Source organism: Acomys russatus, chromosome 14, assembly GCF_903995435.1.
Source record: "Acomys russatus chromosome 14, mAcoRus1.1, whole genome shotgun sequence".
Lineage (NCBI taxonomy): Eukaryota > Metazoa > Chordata > Mammalia > Rodentia > Muridae > Acomys > Acomys russatus.
In genome coordinates this window covers 33,615,762-33,637,930 of record NC_067150.1, presented here as the reverse complement: position 1 = coordinate 33,637,930, position 22,169 = coordinate 33,615,762, and the positions used below count along the sequence as shown (strand labels likewise).

General features: G+C 47.6%; 1 protein-coding gene across 1 annotated transcript in view; it reads left to right on the top strand.

Annotated features, from left to right (window-relative positions):
• Positions 1–22,169, top strand: part of Sorl1 (sortilin related receptor 1) — a 162,733-nt gene that overhangs the window by 124,063 nt on the left and 16,501 nt on the right. The window contains exons 29-38 of the mRNA XM_051156240.1: positions 1,020–1,151; positions 2,083–2,217; positions 3,337–3,492; positions 7,665–7,814; positions 14,810–14,941; positions 15,510–15,636; positions 15,798–15,967; positions 19,048–19,160; positions 19,709–19,813; positions 20,629–20,701. Coding sequence (XP_051012197.1) covers positions 1,020–1,151; positions 2,083–2,217; positions 3,337–3,492; positions 7,665–7,814; positions 14,810–14,941; positions 15,510–15,636; positions 15,798–15,967; positions 19,048–19,160; positions 19,709–19,813; positions 20,629–20,701 — 1,293 coding nt within the window. The remainder of the gene's footprint in view (positions 1–1,019; positions 1,152–2,082; positions 2,218–3,336; positions 3,493–7,664; positions 7,815–14,809; positions 14,942–15,509; positions 15,637–15,797; positions 15,968–19,047; positions 19,161–19,708; positions 19,814–20,628; positions 20,702–22,169) is intronic.

The window sequence follows — 22,169 nt, the reverse complement described above, 5'->3', positions numbered from 1 at the left end:
CTTTGTACCCTTCATTTTACAGCCAACCCCTCCTGTTGCAAAATGTCCCTAGCCATCCCTTTTGTGTCACCGTGACCGAATAGCTGGCAGAAACAGCCTTAAAAGAGGAAGGGTTTACTTTCGCTTGTGGTTTCCTAGGGTTTGGTCCGTGGTTGCTTGGCTTCATATACTTGGGCAGAATATTGTGGTGGCAGGAGTGCAGTAGGGGAGAGCATTTTGCCCCATGGCACACAGGAAGCAGTGAAAAAGGATGCTGCTGAGCCAGTACAACCTTCAAAGGCCCAGCCCCAGACACCCTACTTTCCTAAGTTAAGTTACACTTCCCAGACTTTCTGTAGCTTCCCAAAATAGTGGCACCGAGTAGGGACCAAGTGTTCAAACATAAGCCTGTTGGGGACGTTTTGTTTTCTAAGCATAGCACTAAGTCTGTGCGTGTCTTGAGCTATTATAACAAAATGCTGTAGACCTACTAGGTGACTCAACCCACAGAAACTGTGTGTCATGAGCACTGTCTTGGGGGGGCACCCCCTCTCCTCCTGGCAGATGCTGCCTTTACCTATGTCTTCACATGATCTTTCTCCTCTACTTTTCTGTGTCTAAACTTCCACTGTTGTTGTATTTATTTATTTCATGGAGCAGGGTCATGCCACGTTGCCTCAGTTGGCCTCAGAAACCTGACCTTAAGTGACAATCTTTTCCTATGGACCCTAGCCATACTAGATTAGGGCCCCACCTGATGACCCTGTTTTAATGTAAATTTCCTCATTAAAAGTGTTCTCTCCATAGCAGGTGCAGTATTGGAGCTTAGGGGTTCAGCTCTGTTTGCGTTCCGTGTGAGCGTGTGTGCAGAATGGGTTAGCTAGCACAGAGTGTGCCCTGCTGAGACTGGGTCCCCGCCTTGGCTTCCCAGAACTCCCTTAGCTTGCCCAGCAGAGGACCTTTGCTTCCAAGCAGCGCTGCGGCTCTGAACTCTCCAGCGTGCCGCGACCTGGATGTGACCGATGTTTATCACCCTCTAGCTCAAGACCCCGAGTTCCACAAGGAGTGTGACGAGTTTGGCTTCCAGTGTCAGAACGGAGTGTGCATCAGCTTAATTTGGAAATGCGACGGGATGGATGATTGTGGCGATTACTCTGATGAGGCCAACTGTGGTAAGAGAAGCCAGGACACCCCCCCCCCCCACACACACACACACTCCTTTCTCATGTTATCCTTACACTATCTTCCTCACAAGTGAGGTGGCCCTCCCAACTGGGGAAAGGAAGGCATGTGGGGTGAGCATCGCCCAGCACCTACTGGTGTCTGGGAGGGCCACCTCACCTGTGAGGAAGATAGCACGTAAGGATAACGGTGTCTTAGCTACTTTTCTTGTGGCAGAATGCACAAGAACAGCACCTTCGGGAAGGAAAGTTTATTTTGGTACAGAGTGTGAGGGTGCAGGCTACCACAGCAAGGGAACCGTGGCAGCCACAACCTGAGACAGCCACACAGTCAGGAAGCTGAGAGAAACAAACACGGACACTCGGTTCACTTCTCCCAATATTCAGCCCATGGCTGCAGCCCTTGGGATGTGCGACTCAGACTCAGGGTGGGTCTTTCCTGCTCTAGGAAACATTTTTGGAAGAACTCTGATAAGCACACCCAGAGGTCTGTTTCCATGACGACTCTTAAGTTCCACTGTGTGTCAGCAACGAAGATTAACTTACCGTGATAGCAAATGCTGTGGAGTGTGCCTCCCTCTGAAAGTTGCAGACCGTAACATCATCCCTGGTATAACCATACCAAATAACCAAACCAAAGTTACTCCTTTGGTAAAGTGTCATGATTAAAACTCAGTGTGGCCATTCTCAGGGTACCAGAGTAGGTGAGAGAAATAGGAGTTCAGGCCTAAGAAGATGGGATGCTGTTGAGTTTACAGATGGTATTTGTCCCTCCTTGGGTCCATGCAGAGATGCCTTATATTGTTCTCCTGGAGAGTAGTGCAGGTGACCTTGGACATGGCCCTTGGGGAGATGAGTGGGCGAGGTCTTGCATTCACGCAGGTGCAGGGGAAGTGACTGATGATGTGTTTGGTCTCTGTAGAAAACCCCACGGAAGCCCCGAACTGCTCCCGTTACTTTCAGTTCCACTGTGAGAACGGCCACTGCATCCCTAACCGGTGGAAATGTGACAGAGAGAACGACTGTGGCGACTGGTCTGATGAAAAGGATTGTGGAGGTGAGAGCTCTGGGGACTTGGCCAGCCCCGCAGCCCACCCCGCCTGGATAGCAGGACAGCCCCGCATGCCTGCAGATGCTCACTGTCCCTAGAGTGCTGGCGCACTCCCCGCTCTTCTGGCTTTGGAGAAAGGAAGGATGCCAAGTTCTCTTGTGACATCATCTCCTTTATTTCTTTGTTCATTTTTGTATGTTTGTGCAGGTGCTTAGGGAGGTCAGAGGTCAGCCTCTGACGTCACTTCTCAGGCTCTTTTTATCTTGGTTTTTGAGACAGAGTCTCTTACTGGGGGGCATGGGGCTAGCCAACTAGGCTAAGCTGGCTGCCCTGCAAACTCCAGAGACCCCCCTGTCTTCTCCTGGGCACTGCGATTACGAAAGCATGAGCCACTGTCCTCAGCTTTTTGTGTAGGCTCCGGAGATTGAACTCATGTCCTCAGCCTCAGGATTCCCACTTTCTGTCTTACGATCTGTGAGATACATTTCCACTCTCTCCAAGGCTGCCCATCCCTAGTTCTGAAGGGCTTTAGTGAGGGTACGGAGCCCAGAGCCTTCCTTCTCAGCATTTGGTCTGCAGGACGCTCCCCACTCTTCCCCCTGCCCCCCCCCCCCCGCCGCCACATTTCTCTGGGCTATCTTAGAAATGCCAGGGGACCGCAGACCATGTGCACTTTAGTAAGTTTGCAGGTCCTGTGTGTCTTGGTACATTTAGGGGCCCTGAGTTAGAACATACACTTTCTGTTGCCTTTTGCCTTCTCATCTTGGGCCATCACGATGCTTTAACTAAAGTCATGCTAGGTTTCGGTGCGAATTCTCCAGCCTCCTGAGCCTTCTTAGACGACTGAGTCAGGAGGTGCTGCTGGAGCAAACGCATGCGGCCACTACACCATTGCAAGCATTGTAGTGTATTAAATCTGATACGTGGGAGGGAAAGAGTGCCATCTTTTCACACACCCCTTCCGTACCCCTTACAAATGCTATTTAAGTGGGCTGATATTCAGGACAGCGCCAGCCACCCGTCTCCTTTGGCTGCTGCAACAGTGACATCAGCACAAGTTCAGGACACCTTTTCATTGGAGATCAGCCACTTCTAACACCCAGGATCTGCTCGCTTGTTCTTCAGATTCACGTGTTCTTCCCTCTCCCACCCCTGGGCCCTCCACGTGTCTGCCCAATTACTTCCGCTGCAGCAGTGGGGCCTGTGTGATGGACACCTGGGTGTGTGACGGCTACAGGGACTGTGCTGATGGCTCAGATGAGGAAGCTTGCCCCTCTCTAGGTGAGTCCTGGCCCTGGTTTGCTCAGTTGGCATTTCCTGTTGTGGAGGGGACTCTGGGCGCGCTGCACCCCAAGATCGTGTGGTAGCTCGAGGGAAGCACCCCAGCTTTTAAACTGCTCTGCCAGAAAAGTCCAGCTACTGTGTCTTCCACCTCTGCTTCCCTCACAGCGTGGAATTACAGCAAAGAGAATAAGGTGTTTTGTGTGTTTACAGACTTAGGGGAGAGGACCCAATTTTTCTGCTTGCAGGCTGGCAGGCATTCCTTTTAAAAGAAGGATGACCACTGCCATCTAGTGGCTGAACACAGAAACAGCTGAAGGTCTGTGCAGCCGCTGTGAGGCTGGAGGGCAGGGTACACCTTGAGACTTCTGTAGTCCTGTAGTCAGGACAGGGGTGAGGGGACTGTGTCCTTCCCTGAATTGGAAGCAGTTCCCAAGCTTGCTTTTGAGAGGATAATTGACACTGGGCTTGCTCCGTACAGTCCCTTCCAGAGTCCACTCTTAGGTCTGCAGTGAGATTCTTGTCATCTGTCTGCATCCCACTGCTTCCCTGTTTAAAAGTCACCAGTGGCGGCTACCCAGAAGAGACTTGATACCCTATGAGCATATACAGGGGGAGGAGGTCCCCCTCAGTCACAGTCATGGGGAGGGGAGTAAGGGGAAAATGGGAGGGATGGAGGAATGGGAGGATACAAGGGATGGATAACCATTGAGATGTAATATGAATGAATTAATAAAATAAAATTTAAAACAAAACAAAAAAAAAAGTCACCAGTGGCTTGGAAAGTCAGAGAGGGCTGTAGGGTGCAGTCATGGAGGAATCTGTGATTATTGAACAAACAGCCTAACAATTAGGGCACTCACTTTAACTGAGGGGTTGTACATTTGTTTTTGTTTTAAACTTTGATTTTTAAAAACTGTTAGTGTATATTCATTGTACAGATAATGGATTTTATTATGACATTTTCATACATGTGTACCATGTGCTTTGGTCACAGCCACCCACATGTTCTCCCAACTTGTCACCTTCCCCTCTCCCAGTGCTCTTATAGAAGATTAATTTTTAAAAATCCCCTTCCTCTGTGTGTGTGTGTGTGTGTGTGTGTGTGTGTGTGTATGTACTTATGTATATGTTCGTCAGTGTGATTATTTGTGTGTGTATGTGTGTTAGTGTACCTGTGTGTGTGAGTATACCTGTGTGTGTCAGTGTATATGTGTGAGTGTACCTGTGTGTCTGTCAGTGTGAATGTTTGTGTTGTGTATGTGAATGTGTGTATCTGTCAGTGTGTATGACTATGTGTGTGTGTGTGAGTTATGTCTGCACATGTGAGCTCATGCATGTTCACATGTGGGGATGTGGAGGTCAGGGGACAACCACAGCATTGGTCCTTGCGTTCCACCTTGGTGGAGACACCCAACAAGGTCTCTTGCTGGGTATTGCTGCATAAGCCAATCTAGCTGGCCCTTGAACTTCTGGGAAGTCTCCATCTTCATCTCAGCCTGGGAACACTGGGAGTGCAGGCCTTCAAGCCTGTGAGGCAAGCGCTTTACCCACTGAGCATCTTCCCAGCCCAGGAGAGCAGTTCTCAACACCCCTTCCTTCCGCTTTCCCTCTCCTGATCCTTTTCCCCCCCCTTACCTCTCCCTATCCCTTTTCTCTTTTCTTTTCCCCATTCCCCCTCTCCCTTACTTTTGTCTTTTCCCTCTTTCCTCTCCCCCTCCCTTTCCTCTTTCCCCTCCCCACTCTCTCTGTTTCTCTTCCCTTTCCTTCTTAGCTATTTTTGGAGAGAAGTTCTCAGTCTATCTCCAGGCTAGCCTCGGAGCTTGTTGTAGCACATGGTGCAGAGACTCCATTGGGCAGGTCAGTGCTGCTGCTGTGGCTAAGTGGGAGCATCTCACCCTTTTTGTTTCCTGCTGTCATCGTGATCTTACCAGCTGCCCTTGATGCTCCTATGCAGTTAACTTTGTGAAGTTATCCACAGTCCACAGTTATGTGTCCTATTTCCTCTCCTTTCTCTTCTTAGCTCTCACGGTTAATATAGAAGGTTCCTGGAAGAGAGTACGTAGGAAATGTATCTGGGGACTGACTGGTTTGAAACTGATTTTGTCCTTCCTTCAGATCTGACTGACATCTGGGCTGGATTTAGAGCACTTGACTTGCCAATAACTTTTTGTTAGAATCATAAGGCATCTGTTGCCGTCCTTTGAGTAGCTTTTAGGAAAGCCATGACGAGCTTGAGCCGATAGTCTGTGAGTGGTTGCACTTCATCTTAAATTTTCTGCGTGCTTATCAGATCCTCCCCTTGGCCCCAGTGTTTTGACTTTTCACTATGAAGGGCTTTGATGTACATTCTTTTCCATCTAATGGAGATCCATGTGTTTTAGTCAGAGGGAGTTTTCTTGAACTGTTTAGCTAATGACACATACTTATGTCTTCTTTCTGTCATTGGATCTCCTCATGTTCTTTTTGTTTGTTTGTTTTTTCAAACAAAATCTAGCTATAGAGCACTGAAATTAGCTGTGTAGACCATAGTGGCCTCCCACTTGTGGTAATCTTCCTGCCACTGTCTCCCGAGTTGCTGGGATTTCAGGAATGAGTCATCACATCTAGACCCAGTATTCTTGCTTTTTTTTTTTTAATTATCATTTTTAGATTTAAAGATTTGTCTTTTTTGTCCCACTTTTTGTAATATTTGCTTTACTTTGCCAACTCTTCCTTTGAGCGCCTTCTTTTCTGTTAGGCTAGATTCAGTTGTTTTCCGCGTTTTGTTATTGTTCCTTTTTATACTATACCTATTCTCGTTTATGCATGGAGACTATGTGTACTGTCCATGAGGATGCTGAGGACAGTTGACTTTGCTTTTTTATGTGTTTGGGGGTGGGGTGCCCTTGTGCAGGATGTGTGCGTACAAGTTCTGTGCCTGGGCGTGCACGCACAGAAGCCACGGCAGGACGCTGTCATTGGGTGTCTTCTTCTATCGCTTTTCAACCTAATGCTTTAAAACAGCCCCTCGCTGTATCTGCCCAGCTGTTTTACATGGGTGCTGTGTGTTTGAACTTAAGTCCTCATGTTTGCAGAGCAGGGGTCCTTGCCACTGAACCGTCTCCTCAGCTTCCTGATATATGCTTTTTATAAAGTCTGTATTTCCTCCAAAAGACCTTTCTTGGAGCATGTGGATGTGTGTGTGTGTGTGTGTGTGTGTGTGTGTGTGTGTGTGTAAGAGAGAGAGAGAGAGAGAGAGAGAGAGCACATGCACACATGCATGCATGTTGCATTTTATTTTGTTTCTGTTTTTGAGGCTAAAGGGCTTTCTTAGATAATTCTTTATTGTATATGTTTTCCTGGATGAGACTTAAAGTGCTGCTAAGTGACCCTGAGCACACGGGTGGGTGGGCCACTTTCGTGCTTTGTGGCTGGCTTTTTTACTAGGAAACTCCAGGACTTGGTAATTTCCTTGTTTATCCCTGACGCTGGCCGGTATACTTAGAGATGATTCTAGGCATCCTGCTTAAACTGTCAGGGCTCTCCGGAAGTTTCCTAGCTTCTTGTTGGCTGGCTAGCAGTTCAGTACCTCTGTTATCTGTAGTATCTTCTTGCTCAGTTGTGGCTGCTTAGACGGCCCTTTGGTTCTGATTCTTTCCAAACCACAGTCAGCCAGGCTTCTTCCATTCTGCTCAGATTTGGGGCAGTCGTCTCCTGGGGCTGTGGGTGGATGGGCATGGCAGCAATGAGGCTGCTTTTCAAAGTGGTGACCCTTTCTCAGCCTTCTCTCTCAGGTGAGAGAGACAATGTCTGAGCCTTTGGGGGGAACCCTGTGATACTGACCTGGGTGGCTCACAGCTTTCTCTCCCAATAGCTTAGGGTAAGGTGCAGCCTCCTCTGGCTCCCCGATACACTTGCCTTGTCTGCCTGCTTTCTTTTCTTCTTATCTCTGCCCATGTCTTTAAAGGGAATCTCTCCAGTGATTCTGTTGTGGGGCCCTGGGAGGAGCAACAGAAAGCCTCAGCGTCCCATTTGCTTTCTCTGTCCATAGCTGGCAGGTACCTGAACCCTCCCCACCATGCAGTTCATGCGGGCCCACACTCCCCCTAGCACATCGAATACTTGAATGGTTGCTCTTACAGGCAAGCTCCCTCCATACTCAAAAGTAATTTTCAAAACCGTTTTTCTAGCAAACACCACTGCTGCCTCCACTCCCACCCAGCTTGGGCGGTGTGACCGGTTTGAGTTCGAGTGCCACCAACCAAAGAAATGTATCCCCAACTGGAAGCGCTGTGATGGCCACCAAGATTGCCAGGATGGCCAGGATGAAGCCAACTGCCGTGAGTATCCTCTCAGGGCCACTTTCCAGAGCACTGAGCCCCATTCTTCTGCTTCACCTGTGGGCAGCTGGCTCCCGTCTGCCTCGGTGTAACTGTGGTTACTGTATTCTCTATGAGGGCCTTGCTGAGTGGACAAATGTGATAATATATGATAGTGATACTGGTTTTAGTAAGCTGGCTACATTTTGAATGCCATAGGCATGCATTCCCAGCAGAAAGATTCTGAATGGAAGAAAAAAAAAACATCTTAAATGAGTTTCTTTTCCTAAACATATGTAGTTCCTAAAAGTGCCTATTAGTAAAGCTATGGCCCTTTGGAAGTGTTTGGTGAGCATCTCTGAGGCATTTAGAATATCCTATTGGACGGATCACCTGCAGCACTGTGTTAGTGAACCTTGGGCGTCATCCCTGGAGGAATTATACTCAGGAAGAAACAAGAAGCCACACAAGGAACCTGAGCTCCATGGGACACCTGCATGATGGCTGTGTTGTGAACTGGCAGTTGTCCCACTGCCTAGTGTACCCAGAGAAGCTCCTTGGAATAGGTGAAGGATGCATGGACACACTGGCTGTCCTGCTAACTGATGCTTGGGGACCAGGAGAGAAAGCAGGCAGCCTGGATGTGAGAGGACAGAGATCCTACATTTAATCCTTGGTACCCAGTCAGCATGTTAGTTTCTGGCTGCCCACAGAAACTGCGTCTGGCCTGAGAAAGGGGAGGGAGAGGCTAGAATGATGCCACTCTACCTGCCACCAACCTGTACTTCTGATGGGGCACCCTCCTGCTGCTTTGGGGGTTGACTTACAGGGCTCTATCAGTCACCTGCTCGCTGCAGACACAGATGTCCTAGCCTGCCACATGCCCCGTAGTACCAGGAAGAACTTTTTTCTTTCTTTCTATTTCTTTTTAAAAAGATTTATTTATTTATTATGTATGCAGCGTTCTGCTTGCACACCAGAAGAGGGCACCAGATCTCATTATAGATGGTTGTGAGCCACTATGTGGTTGCTGGGAATTGAGCTCATGACCTTTGGGAGAGCAATCAGTGCTCTTAATCTCTGAGCCGTCTCTCCAGCCCCAAGAAGAACTCAGAGCACATCTCATTTTGCTTGGTGAACACATAGCAAAGTGTCTCTTTCTCGTCTCTAGCAAGCCGCCTGCTCGGAAGACTAGCAGGAACCTCCACTCCTCCTCACCCATCACTATTCTGGTCTCAACTTTTGTCTCTTAAAAATTCTTAAGAAAAGAAAGAAAGGTTAAAGAAGACTTAGCCCCAAAGGGAACTATACCAAGCGTTGCCATTTCCTGATGGGATTGGGTCCTAGCCCCCAGCACCAGTCCCAGCAGGACAGCCAGTGTGTTCGTCCCTCCATCACCTACTCCAAGGAGCTTCCCTGGGTACATTAAGAGAGTAGGCAGTGGGATGGGACAACTGCCAGTTCAGAACACAGCCATCATGTCTAGTTATCAGCTAATTCCTAGGACTCAGCCCTGAGGAAATAGATGTGACTCAGAAGGATCAAGTTACTTGTACTTTGCCTTTGTGAGGTTTGTTTTAAATATGTCCTGTGTCCTTTTAAAATGTTCTCAGCACCTTGGCCAAAACCCTGAAGGTGTGCACATCACACCTGCAGGTGACAGAAAGCTAACAAGGTAGCTGAGTGAGTCTCTGATGAAATCAAGGCTTAAGGGGAAAAGCACTGAGATTTGGCTCAGTTAGAAACCTGCTTGCACACAGACATGATAACCCAATGCCAGTTTCCAGAACCCATGAGAACTGAAAGGTAAGGGACCTGTGCTTCTACTCCTGGCATCAGGGAGCCAGAGGCCAGCCAGCTTAGCCCAGTTGGGGTCTATGAAAGCCCCCACTCTCAAAGGAAGTAAATGACATTCATGAAGATGATATTTCAGTGACCTTGGTAATCACACCCCTATATGTGCACACGTGGGCTTCTACACACACATAAAAGGAAGGTAAATTAGCATCTCATGGTGAGTTTTAATATGTTGCTCACTACTCTCATTTCCTAAGCTTGTGTTCCTTCATTCTCCAAATCTCCTTGTAACTTTGGTGTTGTTTACCTTTTATTAAAAGGAAGATTAAGCTTCAGGGAGGTCACTCCACCCTTCACCCCTCGCCCCACCCCTGGTCAGTAGCTCTAGGACAGTTACTCAAGTAGAAAGCTGTGGCCTTGCTATCATTCCAAACTGAATGTTCTTATCAAGGGAGACTGCACAGGAGCCCAACACAGAGAAATTAAATACAGGTTAGTGTAAAGCCCTACATTCGCCTTGAAAGAATGAAAAGAGTGGACCCCTGGGGCCTTCTGATAGCAGGGCAGGTTGGCCTCATACTTACACTCCCCCAAACCACAGTGGGAACAACTTGGCCAAGAGCGAGCCATGGCATCAGGTGAATGTTAAAAATAATTAACAGGAAAGAAAAGCAACAGGGCCTCCCTCCTGGGTGATCGGAACTTGCTAATTGGCATCTTTTAAATCACTGTTTTCAACCCATTCCAAATCTATCTCACTCACAGGGGTGTTACTTAGTTAAGGGTCTTAAAGTCAGGATGTGCTATTGCCCATAATTCTCTTTGTTCCATTATTGTGGTCATCTTATCAAAGAGAAGATGTGTTTCCAGCAACCCACATTCTGTGCTCGGTGCCTGTCAGTCACATGCTTGTTAATCAGTTTAAGTCTTAGTGACAGTCTCACTTCCAGGCTTTAAAACTATGCTTTCTTGTTCCTAAGGTTTTAAGACACATTTCACAAAGCAGCCTCAGATCCCCAGTTGCCTTACTTACTGTTGCTTCTGTTGTTGACTCTGAGTTATTATCAGCTGGGAGATTTCTGTGGCGGCCATCTTGTGGTTTTTCAAGGCAATCAACTTCAGGACAGTTTGGCACCTTCCTGTGTCACCCACCCTGCCATTCAGCACCCCACCCCACCCCTCAGCATAACTCTTGGGTTGTCCTTGCTGTCTCCTACACTCCCCAGAGTGATGTTTGTGTTTGCAGTTCCTCTCAGTGGAGGATTCGCTGTGTGGGCGGATCCTCTGCAGCCCTGTTGCATGTCTCTGTCATGCACGATACTCTGTGTCATGCGCTGCTCCCTGCATGGACGCGTGGAGCCCAGCTTGGGCTTGTGATGTCATGGCAGCAGTGATTCTCTTTTTAACACATCTTCATGTGACACATAGTCCTGGCCCTTGTACTTCCCAAGACAAGCCCATTTCTGCTCAGAATATGATAGATACCTATAATAGCATGGTCCTCCTGTAGTGGGAAATTTGAGTGGTAAAAATCTTCATAAGGGTTGCAAGAGAGATGACTTCATGGATAAAACACTTACCATGCAAGTGTGAGGACCATAATCTGGATCCCCTGCACCCACATAAAACCTGAGCAGGCGTGGAAGCCTCATCTATGACTGCAGCATTTAGAAGGTAGAGACGGAGATCTGGAAACGAGCTGGCTAACTAGACTGATCAGTGAACGTGGGGTCCAGCTGAGAGAGCTCACCTTAATGAGTAAAGTGGAAAATGATCAAGGAAGACACCCAAGACCAACGTAGGGCCGCCACACACATGCCCACCCAGATGCACATGCGCGCGCGCGCGCGCACGCACGCACACGCACACACACACACACACACACGCAAACAAACACATAGCTTCTTCGCAAAGGATTTTGGCCAGTTCCTCTTCCTTGGTGCCCAAGGATTCTATTATCAGTAGGCTGGAAGCTTTCAAAACTGCACTTGGAACTGAACTTGTAGAGACTCTTTGCTTGTATTATCCCCTAAACAAAACAGTGTCACACCTGTTTACATAGATTATGCTCTGCCAGGGGCTATAAGCCATCTAGAAATAACTTAAAGTATGGGGAAAGAGGTGCAGAGGTTATGTTTATTTGCCTTCACTGTTTTAGTTCACTGCTTTGTGTGAGAGAGCTTTGTACCCACAGGGAAACTGGAATCCTTCACAGGGATGCTGGAAGCAGCTGGCCCCTATTCCAGATCAGTTCATGTTTTCCCAAGTACCCCAAAAATTTGCTCCTCTATCCTAGACAGTCTTATAAAGAGGCCTCGAATCTTCCCCATAAAAAGCCTGTGGTTGCCCACAGTTGTAAAACTCCTCAACCGCCTCTGCTACCTCCTCCTTCTCTGGCCAATCCTGTCTTCCAACCCGGAAACATCTCCTGGGATTCTTTATGCTTTTCCTTTGAGCACCTTGACTGCTCATGAGAACACCACCCATTTTCTTCCTGGGTCTCACCACTCGTTGTCAGTCCAAATGATGCTGTAAGTCAGTGGTTCTCAACCCGTGGGTCGAGGCCCCCTTGGGATTACATATTAGATATCCTGTGTATATCAGATATTTACACTATGGTCAATAATAGTAGCAAAATTACAGTTATGAAATAGCAACAAAATACTTTTGCGGTTGGGGGTGGGTCACCACAACATGAGGAACTGTATTAAAGAGTTGGAGCATTAGGAAGGCTGAGGACCACTGCTCTCGATGGAAAACAGGATGGCAGCGCTTCTTCTAAGGCAACACACTCCTCTATCCTGGCTGTCATGTGGAGACTGAAAATGGTGTACAGCCCATTGCAGTATGTTTGGAGCAAGTCCTAGGAATCTAATAAGAATGCCATCAGATAACTGTGAGGAAACAAAGGTATAAATGTTCTATTTTTAGATTGTTCTACTAGCTAATCTCTTTGGTGGTGGTGGTGGTGGTGGTGTGTGTGTGTGTGTGTGTGTGTGTGTGTGTGTGTGTGTGTTGAGATCCAAGGATGAATTAAATTAAACAGTTTGTTGAAAGCACTTTAGATAAAGGTTGGATTGCTTTTTAAGCCTGAGTTCTGTATGCCTGACACCAAATGATTCCATGTAGTTACTGTGTGGAAAATACTGTTTTTTGTGCACAAGGGAGAGGCTCAAGGGCTGGATGGGGCTTTGCTATTGAGCCCCATGGGAGAATTTACAGTCTGAGCTCACAAAAGCAAGATAAAACCTCCAACATAAGAGCTAAGCAGACACCAAGGTTAGAGCGCACTCCAGTCTTCTGGGCTGATATGTGGCCCCGCATGTAACATCTTAAACAATACATATTCTGAGTCAGACATGGCCTGGACATCACTAGGTGAAAAGCTGCATGTGGATAGGGCTGGCTCCTCTGAAGACTCCTGGGATAGCTGACCCTTTACTTTTTCCAGCATCTAGGAGTCAGCACTCCAGAAGGTTATGGCTCCTCCCCACCTTAAAAGCCAGCAACTTTGCATCTGTCTGCCCTTCTGCCTTTCACTATATCTTTCTGAGAGCAACAGGAAAGGTCTCTGCTTTGAAGGACCTATGGAGTTAGCTGGGAGCTACATGAGTAATATAGGTTGAGCTTTCTCCGTCATTGTCCATTCTCTAGGCTTCCTTTTGCTATGCAAGGTAGCATAGCAACAACTTCCCTGGGTTAGGATGTGAAAGTCTTTGGCTTGGAGACTCATAGCTGCTCTAGGATCTGGGGGGCATGATGTCTCTGATACCACCCTTTCTTATTCAGGACGGGACAGGTGAGCATGGGTTTGAACAATGGAGACCCAACCCCAGACCAGCCTGAGAGAGCAGATTTGGTTTCTATAGCCATTCTATTCTCTCTTTAGGATCATTTTCAGTGATATTGTCAGCACTCCCTTCTCTACAATGGAGGTCATGTACCCTTCGCTAATAACCTCCTTTGAACTGAGTCACTTAACTCTTAGCTTACCTCTTCCTTCTCTTGTCAAAATGCTTCAGACTCGTGCAGTTGGAAGCGCCACATGCGCTCGCATGCCTCTTCACATTACTGCCATTCTCCCAGTTATTTTTATTACCCAACTCAGAAGGCATAGCTTCTTCCAAGATTGCAAGCCAACGCTAAAGAACAGAGTAATCATCACTACAGGGCATTGCTGTGCTCTGTCAGCTGGCCAAGACCAGGCCTCTTTGCAGGTGTTTGAGCTTATTAGATCCTTGCACCCAGGTAGCAGTGGGGTGCTACCCAGCTTTCCAGAGGGATGCCGAGCTTTGGGAGGTGCTCAAAATCACACCGAATAAGCATTTCAGCCCTTGTCTGGGCTGGGCATGGAGCTCAGTTATACAGAACCGCCTACTTGCCTGGTGTCTTTGTTATGGTTTCTCCCACTGTGATAAACACAGGAGCAAAGCAACTCAGGCAGGGAAGGATTTATCTCAGCTTACAGTTCCATATCACAGGCTATCACCAAAGGACCAGGGACTCAGGTAGCAGGGAGGAGCCTGGTAGTGAGGACAGGAGCAGAGGCCATGGAGGAGTGCTGCCTACTTGTTCAGCCTGCCCTCCTATAGTGCCCAGGATCATCAGCCCAGCGGTGGCACTGCCCATGGTGAGCTGAGCCCTCCCACATGAGTCATCAACCAGGAGTATGCATCCCAAGCTTTCCCACAGACCGATCCGATGACAGATCTCAGTTGACGTTCCTTCCTTCAAAATGACAGAAGCTTCTGTAGAGTTGACATAGAACTAGCCAGCATGCCTGGCATGCACAAAGCCCTGGGTTCGATCCTCCAGCATTGCATAAACGGGGGCATAATTGTACATGTCTGTAATCCTAGCACCCAGGAGATGGAGACAGGAGGAACAGAAGTTCAAAGTCATCCCTAGGGATAAACCCAACTGGAGGCAAGGCTGAGACACTTGAGATTCTGTCTCAAACACAAGCATAAGCAAAACCCTCATCTGGTCTGTTTGACTCCAAAGCTCCCAATCTTCCTGAAAGGAGATTATAGTCGATGCTAATACAATGCTACCATGTGGCCAGCACCGTTTTGCTTCCCCTTCCAGGCAACTCTGGAATAGAAATCAATAGTACAAAGAAGCCAGCCTACTTTATTTAAATATGATGAACCTGGGCCGAGCCACAGCGTACAACATACCCTTTCCCTCTGGGTTTAAGAAGGTTCTCTGTATTTCAGCCACCCACAGCACCTTGACGTGTATGAGCAGAGAGTTCAAGTGCGAGGACGGCGAGGCCTGCATTGTGCTCTCAGAGCGCTGCGATGGCTTCCTGGACTGCTCAGATGAGAGTGATGAGAAGGCCTGCAGTGGTGAGTGACGGCCCCACTCCACACTTCCTTGTGGGGGCTTTAGCTACGACCTTTGGAGCTCTGTCTCCAGTTGAAAATGTGCTCCATCTGGGAGTGCCAACTGAGCGGAAGTGTGGTCTGATGCTGATGGACCATGTGGCCAGCTCTTCCCCGACAGGGAAGTCTGGGTGTGTGCACCCCACAATCTCTACCCCTGCTGAGGCAAGCACCATTGCCCCCGTAGAGCCTTGTGCTGCAGGTGGGGTTAACTCAATCCTGTTGTCTAGAGTGTGTGCCATCCTTCACCTTGCACCTCTTCTATTGAGAGTGAAGCTTAAACTGATCAGGCCCTGGGGGTGGGGAGGTAAAGTGCAAAAGAAAATATGGTGGGAAATGTTAGGAGAGCCTAGGAAAGGTACTAAGCAGGGGTGGCCATCACATTTTCTGGGATATCTTTCAGATTATGATTGTGTCAGCATAACAGTTTAGACTATACTGGTTCTACCTCGAGAGGAGTTCTTTGAAACTCAAGGATTTCTAAGATAGAACTTTCTTGGACCTCTCTCTCTCTTTCTCTGCATCTATGTAGATGAGTTAACAGTATACAAAGTCCAGAATCTTCAGTGGACAGCTGATTTCTCTGGGGATGTGACCTTGACCTGGATGAGACCTAAAAAAATGCCCTCCTCTTCTTGTGTATACAATGTCTACTACAGGTGGGTCCCTTTTGCTGCAGCCATGGGCTGCCCTGTGAGTTCTCCTAGGATGGGCATGGAGGACTCTTTTTTTTTTTTTTTTTTTTTTTTTTTAGCAGAGTCATGTATCTCCATCACCCCACTCTGCCTCCCTGTGACAGTGTCTTTCTCATTTTGCTCAGGGTGGTTGGAGAGAGCATATGGAAGACCCTGGAAACCCACAGCAATAAGACAAGCACTGTGCTAAAAGTCCTGAAGCCAGATACCACATACCAGGTTAAGGTCCAGGTTCACTGTCTCAGCAAGGTGCACAACACCAATGACTTCGTGACCCTGCGGACTCCAGAGGGGTGTAAGTACAGTTGACTCGTCCTTATGCGCGAGAACGTGTGATCCTGGAGGTTGAGCCGAGGGCCCTGCGGAATTATTCCTGAAGCCGCTCTACCACTGAGCTATGTCCTGAGTCCTTTTATTAATTTGATTTTGAGTCTCACTATTTTGCATCTGGCGCTCAAACTCGCTCTGCAGCCCAGACAGGCCTGAAGTTTGCAGTCTTCCTGCCTTTCCTTCCCAGGTAGCTAGGATGGCAGGTGTGCACTGTCACACCAGTTTCTAATGCGTTTTTAAAGTCTGTGGTACTTGGGGTATGGGGCAGGGGGAGGTGTAGGTGTGCATGCCCCCATGTGTACATACCTTATATGCTTGTGTGCTGACTGGAGGCCAACTCTGGGCGTCTCCGTCATGCTCTCTCCATCTTATTTTTGAGGTAGGGTCTCTCAGTGAATGTGCAGCTCGCTGTTTGGGCTGGGCTGACTGGCTACGGGCACTCGCCACTGTGTCCAACCTTAACGTGGGTGTGGGGATCTGAACTCAGGTCCTGATGCTTGTGTGGGAAGCACTTTACCCGCTGAACTGTTTGCCCAGCCCCCAGGTCATAGCTATTGAGTGAGGATGTGCTTATCCGCACTTTCCATCTGAGGACGCATGCCCATTCCTTACGTGGGTGGAAGTGCTGTGGCTAAAGCTTTCCAGGCTGGTGTCCCTTACCATGGCCCAGAATGCTCATACCCCTTTAGAAGTTAATTTCAAATACTTTTTACCACTGCCACCCCTGCCCCCCTTGGCATTTCTTGTTTAGCTTCTGCTTCTGTTTTCCTTTTCTGGGTACTTCCCAGTACTTGATACCTTATCACTTAATGTATCACTTAATGTGATAATCACTTATCACAGATGTCCTTATCACTTAAATGTGAGGCTTGTGAGTGTTTTGTGGCTAAGGTTTTGCAAACTTAACAGATTCTAAGAGGGTTTTCCCACGGTTCTCCCTTCAGAGCAGCCGATGTCTGTCCTGCAGGTCTGTTTGTTCTAGTCATTGTCCCCACTGCCTGAAGTGTTTTGAATATGCCAAACTCACTGAGGAGTCGGCCTTGAATGTAAGATTTCTGTGATGTTTGGAAATTAGTCTCCTCGCTCAGGAGTCACAGCCTTAGTCCTCTGCTTTGTGGTTGGAGAGTTTGAGGTGTCTGAGGGCTCTCATGGACAATTAAAAGCTCAGAGTGAAGTTCCAAGGACATACAGGCACACACACACACACACACACACACACACAGGCACACACAGGATGACTTACTTACCAGAGAGATGGACAAACAGACACAGCCAAGCAAACACACACACACACACACACACACACACACACACAACTCACGAGAGAGGACGGGGCAGGCAGGCAGGCTGGCAGACACACACACACACACATACACACATACACACATACACACATATACACACACACACACACACACACACACGAGGATGACTCAGCCTGCCTAACTCTAACTTGCAGCCTGGGAGAGCCACAAATTTACGTCACAGTCTACTGAGACATTCTGGAAGAAGAGGAGAGGGTCTTGTCAACATGAAGGCCAAGCTGTCAGCATTTTTAACAGACAGGCTGAGGCCAGTGCTCTCCAGCATCCTTTTTTGACCTTGATTTAAGCCCAGCAAATTTCCTCTAGTTGTCTACTGTGCAGATGGATTTTTAACCTCTGGTTGATTCCTTTAAATTTTTTAAATGTACTTTAAAATCTTGCCTAACATAAAAATTGTACACATTTGCAGGAAACAGTCTGACATTTTGACACACATATACAATGTATAACGACTAGATCACAGCCATTAGGCTATCTGATAACTCCACTTGTTTTTTGTTTTTGTTTTTCTTTGTATAAGCAATGTGCAAACCCCTCTCTGCTATCTCTTTTAAGATATTCAATTGGTTTTTTTGTCCATCACAGTTGTCCTGCTGTGCTGTTTCACATCAGGCCTTCTTCCATGCATCCGCCTACACCCATTTTCTCTCTAGCCCTCTCCTACCACTCCAGTCTTGCAGGCTTGGGGATCACTAGCCCCTGCACTTCTGTGAGGTCATCCTGCTGGTTTTGCCTATAAATGACAACAGTCAGTCTTCATCTTTTGGTACGTGGCTTATCTCGCTTAGTAGATTGCCCTCCAGGCTCATCCACACTGCCACGAATGGCAAGGTATCCTTCTTTGTGTCTGGGTGATACTACAAAGTATATATGTACCACATTTTCTCTTATGCTTTGTCTGCCGATGTGCCTGTAAGGTAGGTTAAGACAACACAACCCTAGTAACGCGCTATGAGACAAAGAACCGCCACAAATGGCATTGAGTTCATCTACTGCTGGGCCCGGGGCCTGGCCTTAAGTGTGGTTTGCATACTTCTCTGTTAGAGAAGACTAATTTTTCATTTGCAGGAGACGTTCAGTTAGAGATGGCTTCTGGGTTACAGATAGGGGCTTCTGTCTACTTCTCTCAGTGCTGAGACCCCATCTGGTGCAGACCCATGCAGTAGACTCTGTGCGTGCTGCCACAGTCTGTGAGTTAACTCGTGTGTGTCAGCCCTGCTGTGTCTAGAAGGCCTTGTGTCCTTGATGTCCTCCATCTCCTCTGGTTCTTATAATCTTTCTGATTCCTCTTCCCCACCTCCACTTTCTTCTAGTTCTTGGAGGATGTTATTGCTATGCAGATAGGGATCACGATAAGTATGTGGATTGCTTTGGGTAACAGGAATATTTTAATAACACGAGTTCTCGTTGATTTTTTTGAGTGCCAGGGCTGTTGTTCTCTTCCGCCTCTCTTATCTGGGCTTTAAATTTTTCATTGTAGAAATCATTTACCTTCTTGGTTAAATTATTCCGAGGACATTTGAAAAATTTTTTTAAGCAAAATTTCTTTTAAATTACTTAGTTACTGAGAAATACATTTGTTTTATTTATGTATTGGTTTTTATGCCATTGTATTTTATAAATTCATGTATCCATCTCAACTTCTTATTGGTTTTCTATGCATATGATCAAGTAATTTGAATGCAAGGGGAACTTGGCTTTTGGCTTCACTGTTTTTTAGTGCCAGATCCCCCTCGGAGCCTGCAGCTCTCACTGAACAGTGAAGAGGAAGGTGTGATCATTGGGCACTGGGCTCCTCCCATCCACACCCATGGCCTCATCCGTGAGTACATTGTAAGTACTGTCCACAATCGGGGTGCCTATCAGAGAGCTTTATGTCACCAGGAGGTGATTAGGTCCTGTGGACGATGACCCATCCATTGGGACGGTGTATTACTTAGCATGCCTGTCTTACTTTCTTTTCCTCTTGCTGTGACAAAAATATCCTGACAAAAGTAACTTAAAGGTCAAAGTTGACTCACAGTTCAAGGGTACCACCCTCAATGGCAGGAAATTCAAGGCCACAAGAGCTGCAGCAGCTGGTCCCATTGCATCCACAGTTAGGAAGCAGCCATGGGTGTCTGTGCTCAGCTCACTTTCTCCTTTCATACAGTCCAGCAACCAGCCCAAGGAAATGGTGTACCACCTACACCTCAGTTAACCTAACCGAGATAATCACCTGCAGGGCTGCCCACAGCCTCATCTCCCGGGAGAGTCCAGATTCTCTCAAGTAGCCATCAGAGCACCCCCTCCGTTCCCTTTCCCCACGTGCATCTTCACCAGGTATTAGATGGGCCGGCGGCCTCTGATGACCTTTTTCCTGCTGGTACTTCTCCCCTCAGGTGGAGTACAGCAGGAGTGGATCCAAGATGTGGGCCTCCCAGAGAGCTGCTAGCAACGTCACAGAGATAAAGAACTTGCTTCTCAGCACCCTCTACACCATCAGAGTGAGTGGCTGCCTCCTCTCCTGCCACTGGCCAGTCCTAGAACCCAGGGAGATGGCTCCCTTTGTCAGTTCTATGCCTATGTTTAAGAGACAAGCACCTAGTTCCTTGTCTTGAAGAGGGAAGTCCAACTTTCCCCTCAGATAGCCAGGAGCCTGTGGTAAAGCAACTAGCTCTCCCTGCTGCCAACCAGATGCTCTGTTGGGTCTGTACTTTTGTGCTCACCTCTTTTCGGCTTATCACTAGATACAGAGTGCTACAGTGCTAAGTGGTATTAATAAACCAGTTTTGTGAGATTCTTATGAAACTCAGGATTAACATATTTAGCAGAGAGGAAAGATTTTTATGCAAATGGTGTTTACTAAAGCCATTAAGACACACCTCCTGGAGACTCAGTTGCATTGATAATTCCTCTAAGACTCCTTTTATGTGTGTGAAAATGTGTCTATGAATATAAAGCTTAAAGATTCACACACACACACACACACACACACACACACACACACACACACACTCACACACCTGACCGTTAAAAGAATCTGGATTTCAATAGGATATATTAAATATAAAATAAGAATTTTACATTCTTAGGACTATTATAATTCTTTTTGCCTCTTGACCCTCTTATTTCATTTGCTGGGGCCTAATATTCTGGGTCTCTGCCTGTATTTTATTTATTTATTTATTTATTTATTTATTTATTTATTTATTTATTCTGCCCTCACTGCTGAAGTCTTAACCATTTAGCTTATGCAGAGTTCTTACTATATGGTGTGTTACTTTCTTTCCCCTATTAACTCACACTCTGATTTGAAAAGGTGGCTGCGGTGACTAGTCGCGGAATAGGAAACTGGAGCGATTCTAAATCCATCACCACCATAAAAGGAAAAGGTAAATGAGTCGAGCGCTCGCAGACTTAGATAAGACAGGAGGAAGGCCTTTGGAAATGTCCTTCACTGAGCTGGAAAGGAGAGGCCTAGCTTAGACAGCTCCACGGAGCGCCTCTTCCCCAGCACAGGCACCCTTCAGGTTTACAAAGATGAGGAGTCTTTTGGGGCAGCCTTCGAGCGTGTTCTTCCTCCCAGCATCGATTTCCAAAGGTCACTATGGCAGGTCCCTTTGTGAGTTTGTGCAACTTCTAACATAGGAGTCCCTTTTCACTAGAGCCGGACATAGTTTGCACACTCCTGTGATGCTGTTAAGGCACCTCACTAATGTTTGTGCCCCCTTCTTTGGTTACATTGACAAGCTGTGGCAGGGTTAGGGATGGCACACAGCACCAGATCTGACTTCTCGGTGCTCTGTAAACTCAATGGTCTGCACACATGAGTTTATCCAATTGGTCCCTCAGAACAGCTGCAGGACAGGGGAACAGGATGTGGTGTGTTACTTGCCCTAGGACACACATAAGTGACAAAGTCTGGACGAGAAGTGCACATGCCTTATCCAAAGCCTGCGCTCTTAACCTTCCTGCTGCACACCTTCCCCTCCCACCCCGTGTAACCTCCCCCCTAGAGATCCCTGTGCCTGCTGGGCTGCTCTGCTTGCCGACAGGCTGCTCCCCATCCTGCATGTGGGCCTGAGATCTTTGACGTTTGCCTCACTCCATATTTGGTATCTAGTAAAGCTCCATTAGAGGGTGAGTGGATTGACCCATCTAGATGAACGGTCCTGGAACCCATTGAACAGTGGACCAAAAGCCTGTCCTCCTGGTGGTGTCCTCAGCTCCGCTGCTCTGGCCTGGGGACTTTCGCCTCATGGCCTTGCAGATATTAAAAGCAACTGATCTCTGTGGCGTGGGATACGGTTGGGTGATTGTGCTTTCATCTGAGCCTGTGAGAATCTCTGAATGATAAAGACTTGCTGCTCTAAACTATGTGAGGCTGTGGCAATTAGGTAAGGAGGTAGCCGGAGTTAATGCTGCCAGCCAATCAGTAGGCAGAATGTTGGCAGGTGATAAAAAGGCTGTGCTGCCTGGATTCACTCTCCTTGAGCTCCTTCTCTCTTATCATTTCTCTCTACAAAACTCTGGGCAAAGTCCACAGACCATCCAAGTGCAAAAGAAGTGAGTTTGGAAGGCCACCTTGTTCCTGAATTCAGTAAGCACAAATCTGCATTTGAAAATTACCGCAGGTCGTAGTTCCCTTCACTCTCTTCCCTGTGATTTTGCCAAATCTCAGCTCCTCACGCGTGTTTTGCTCAGGCTGGGCTGCAGCAGAGTATTGCCGTGAAATAGCTGTGGCCTAGGGTCTTAGTGACTTTGGAAGAAAGATGAAGGACAAAGACAGCAGTGACTTCAGCCAGGTCCACTCATGACAGATGCAGCACGTCAATACCGGCCCCGATGCGAAGGCCACCG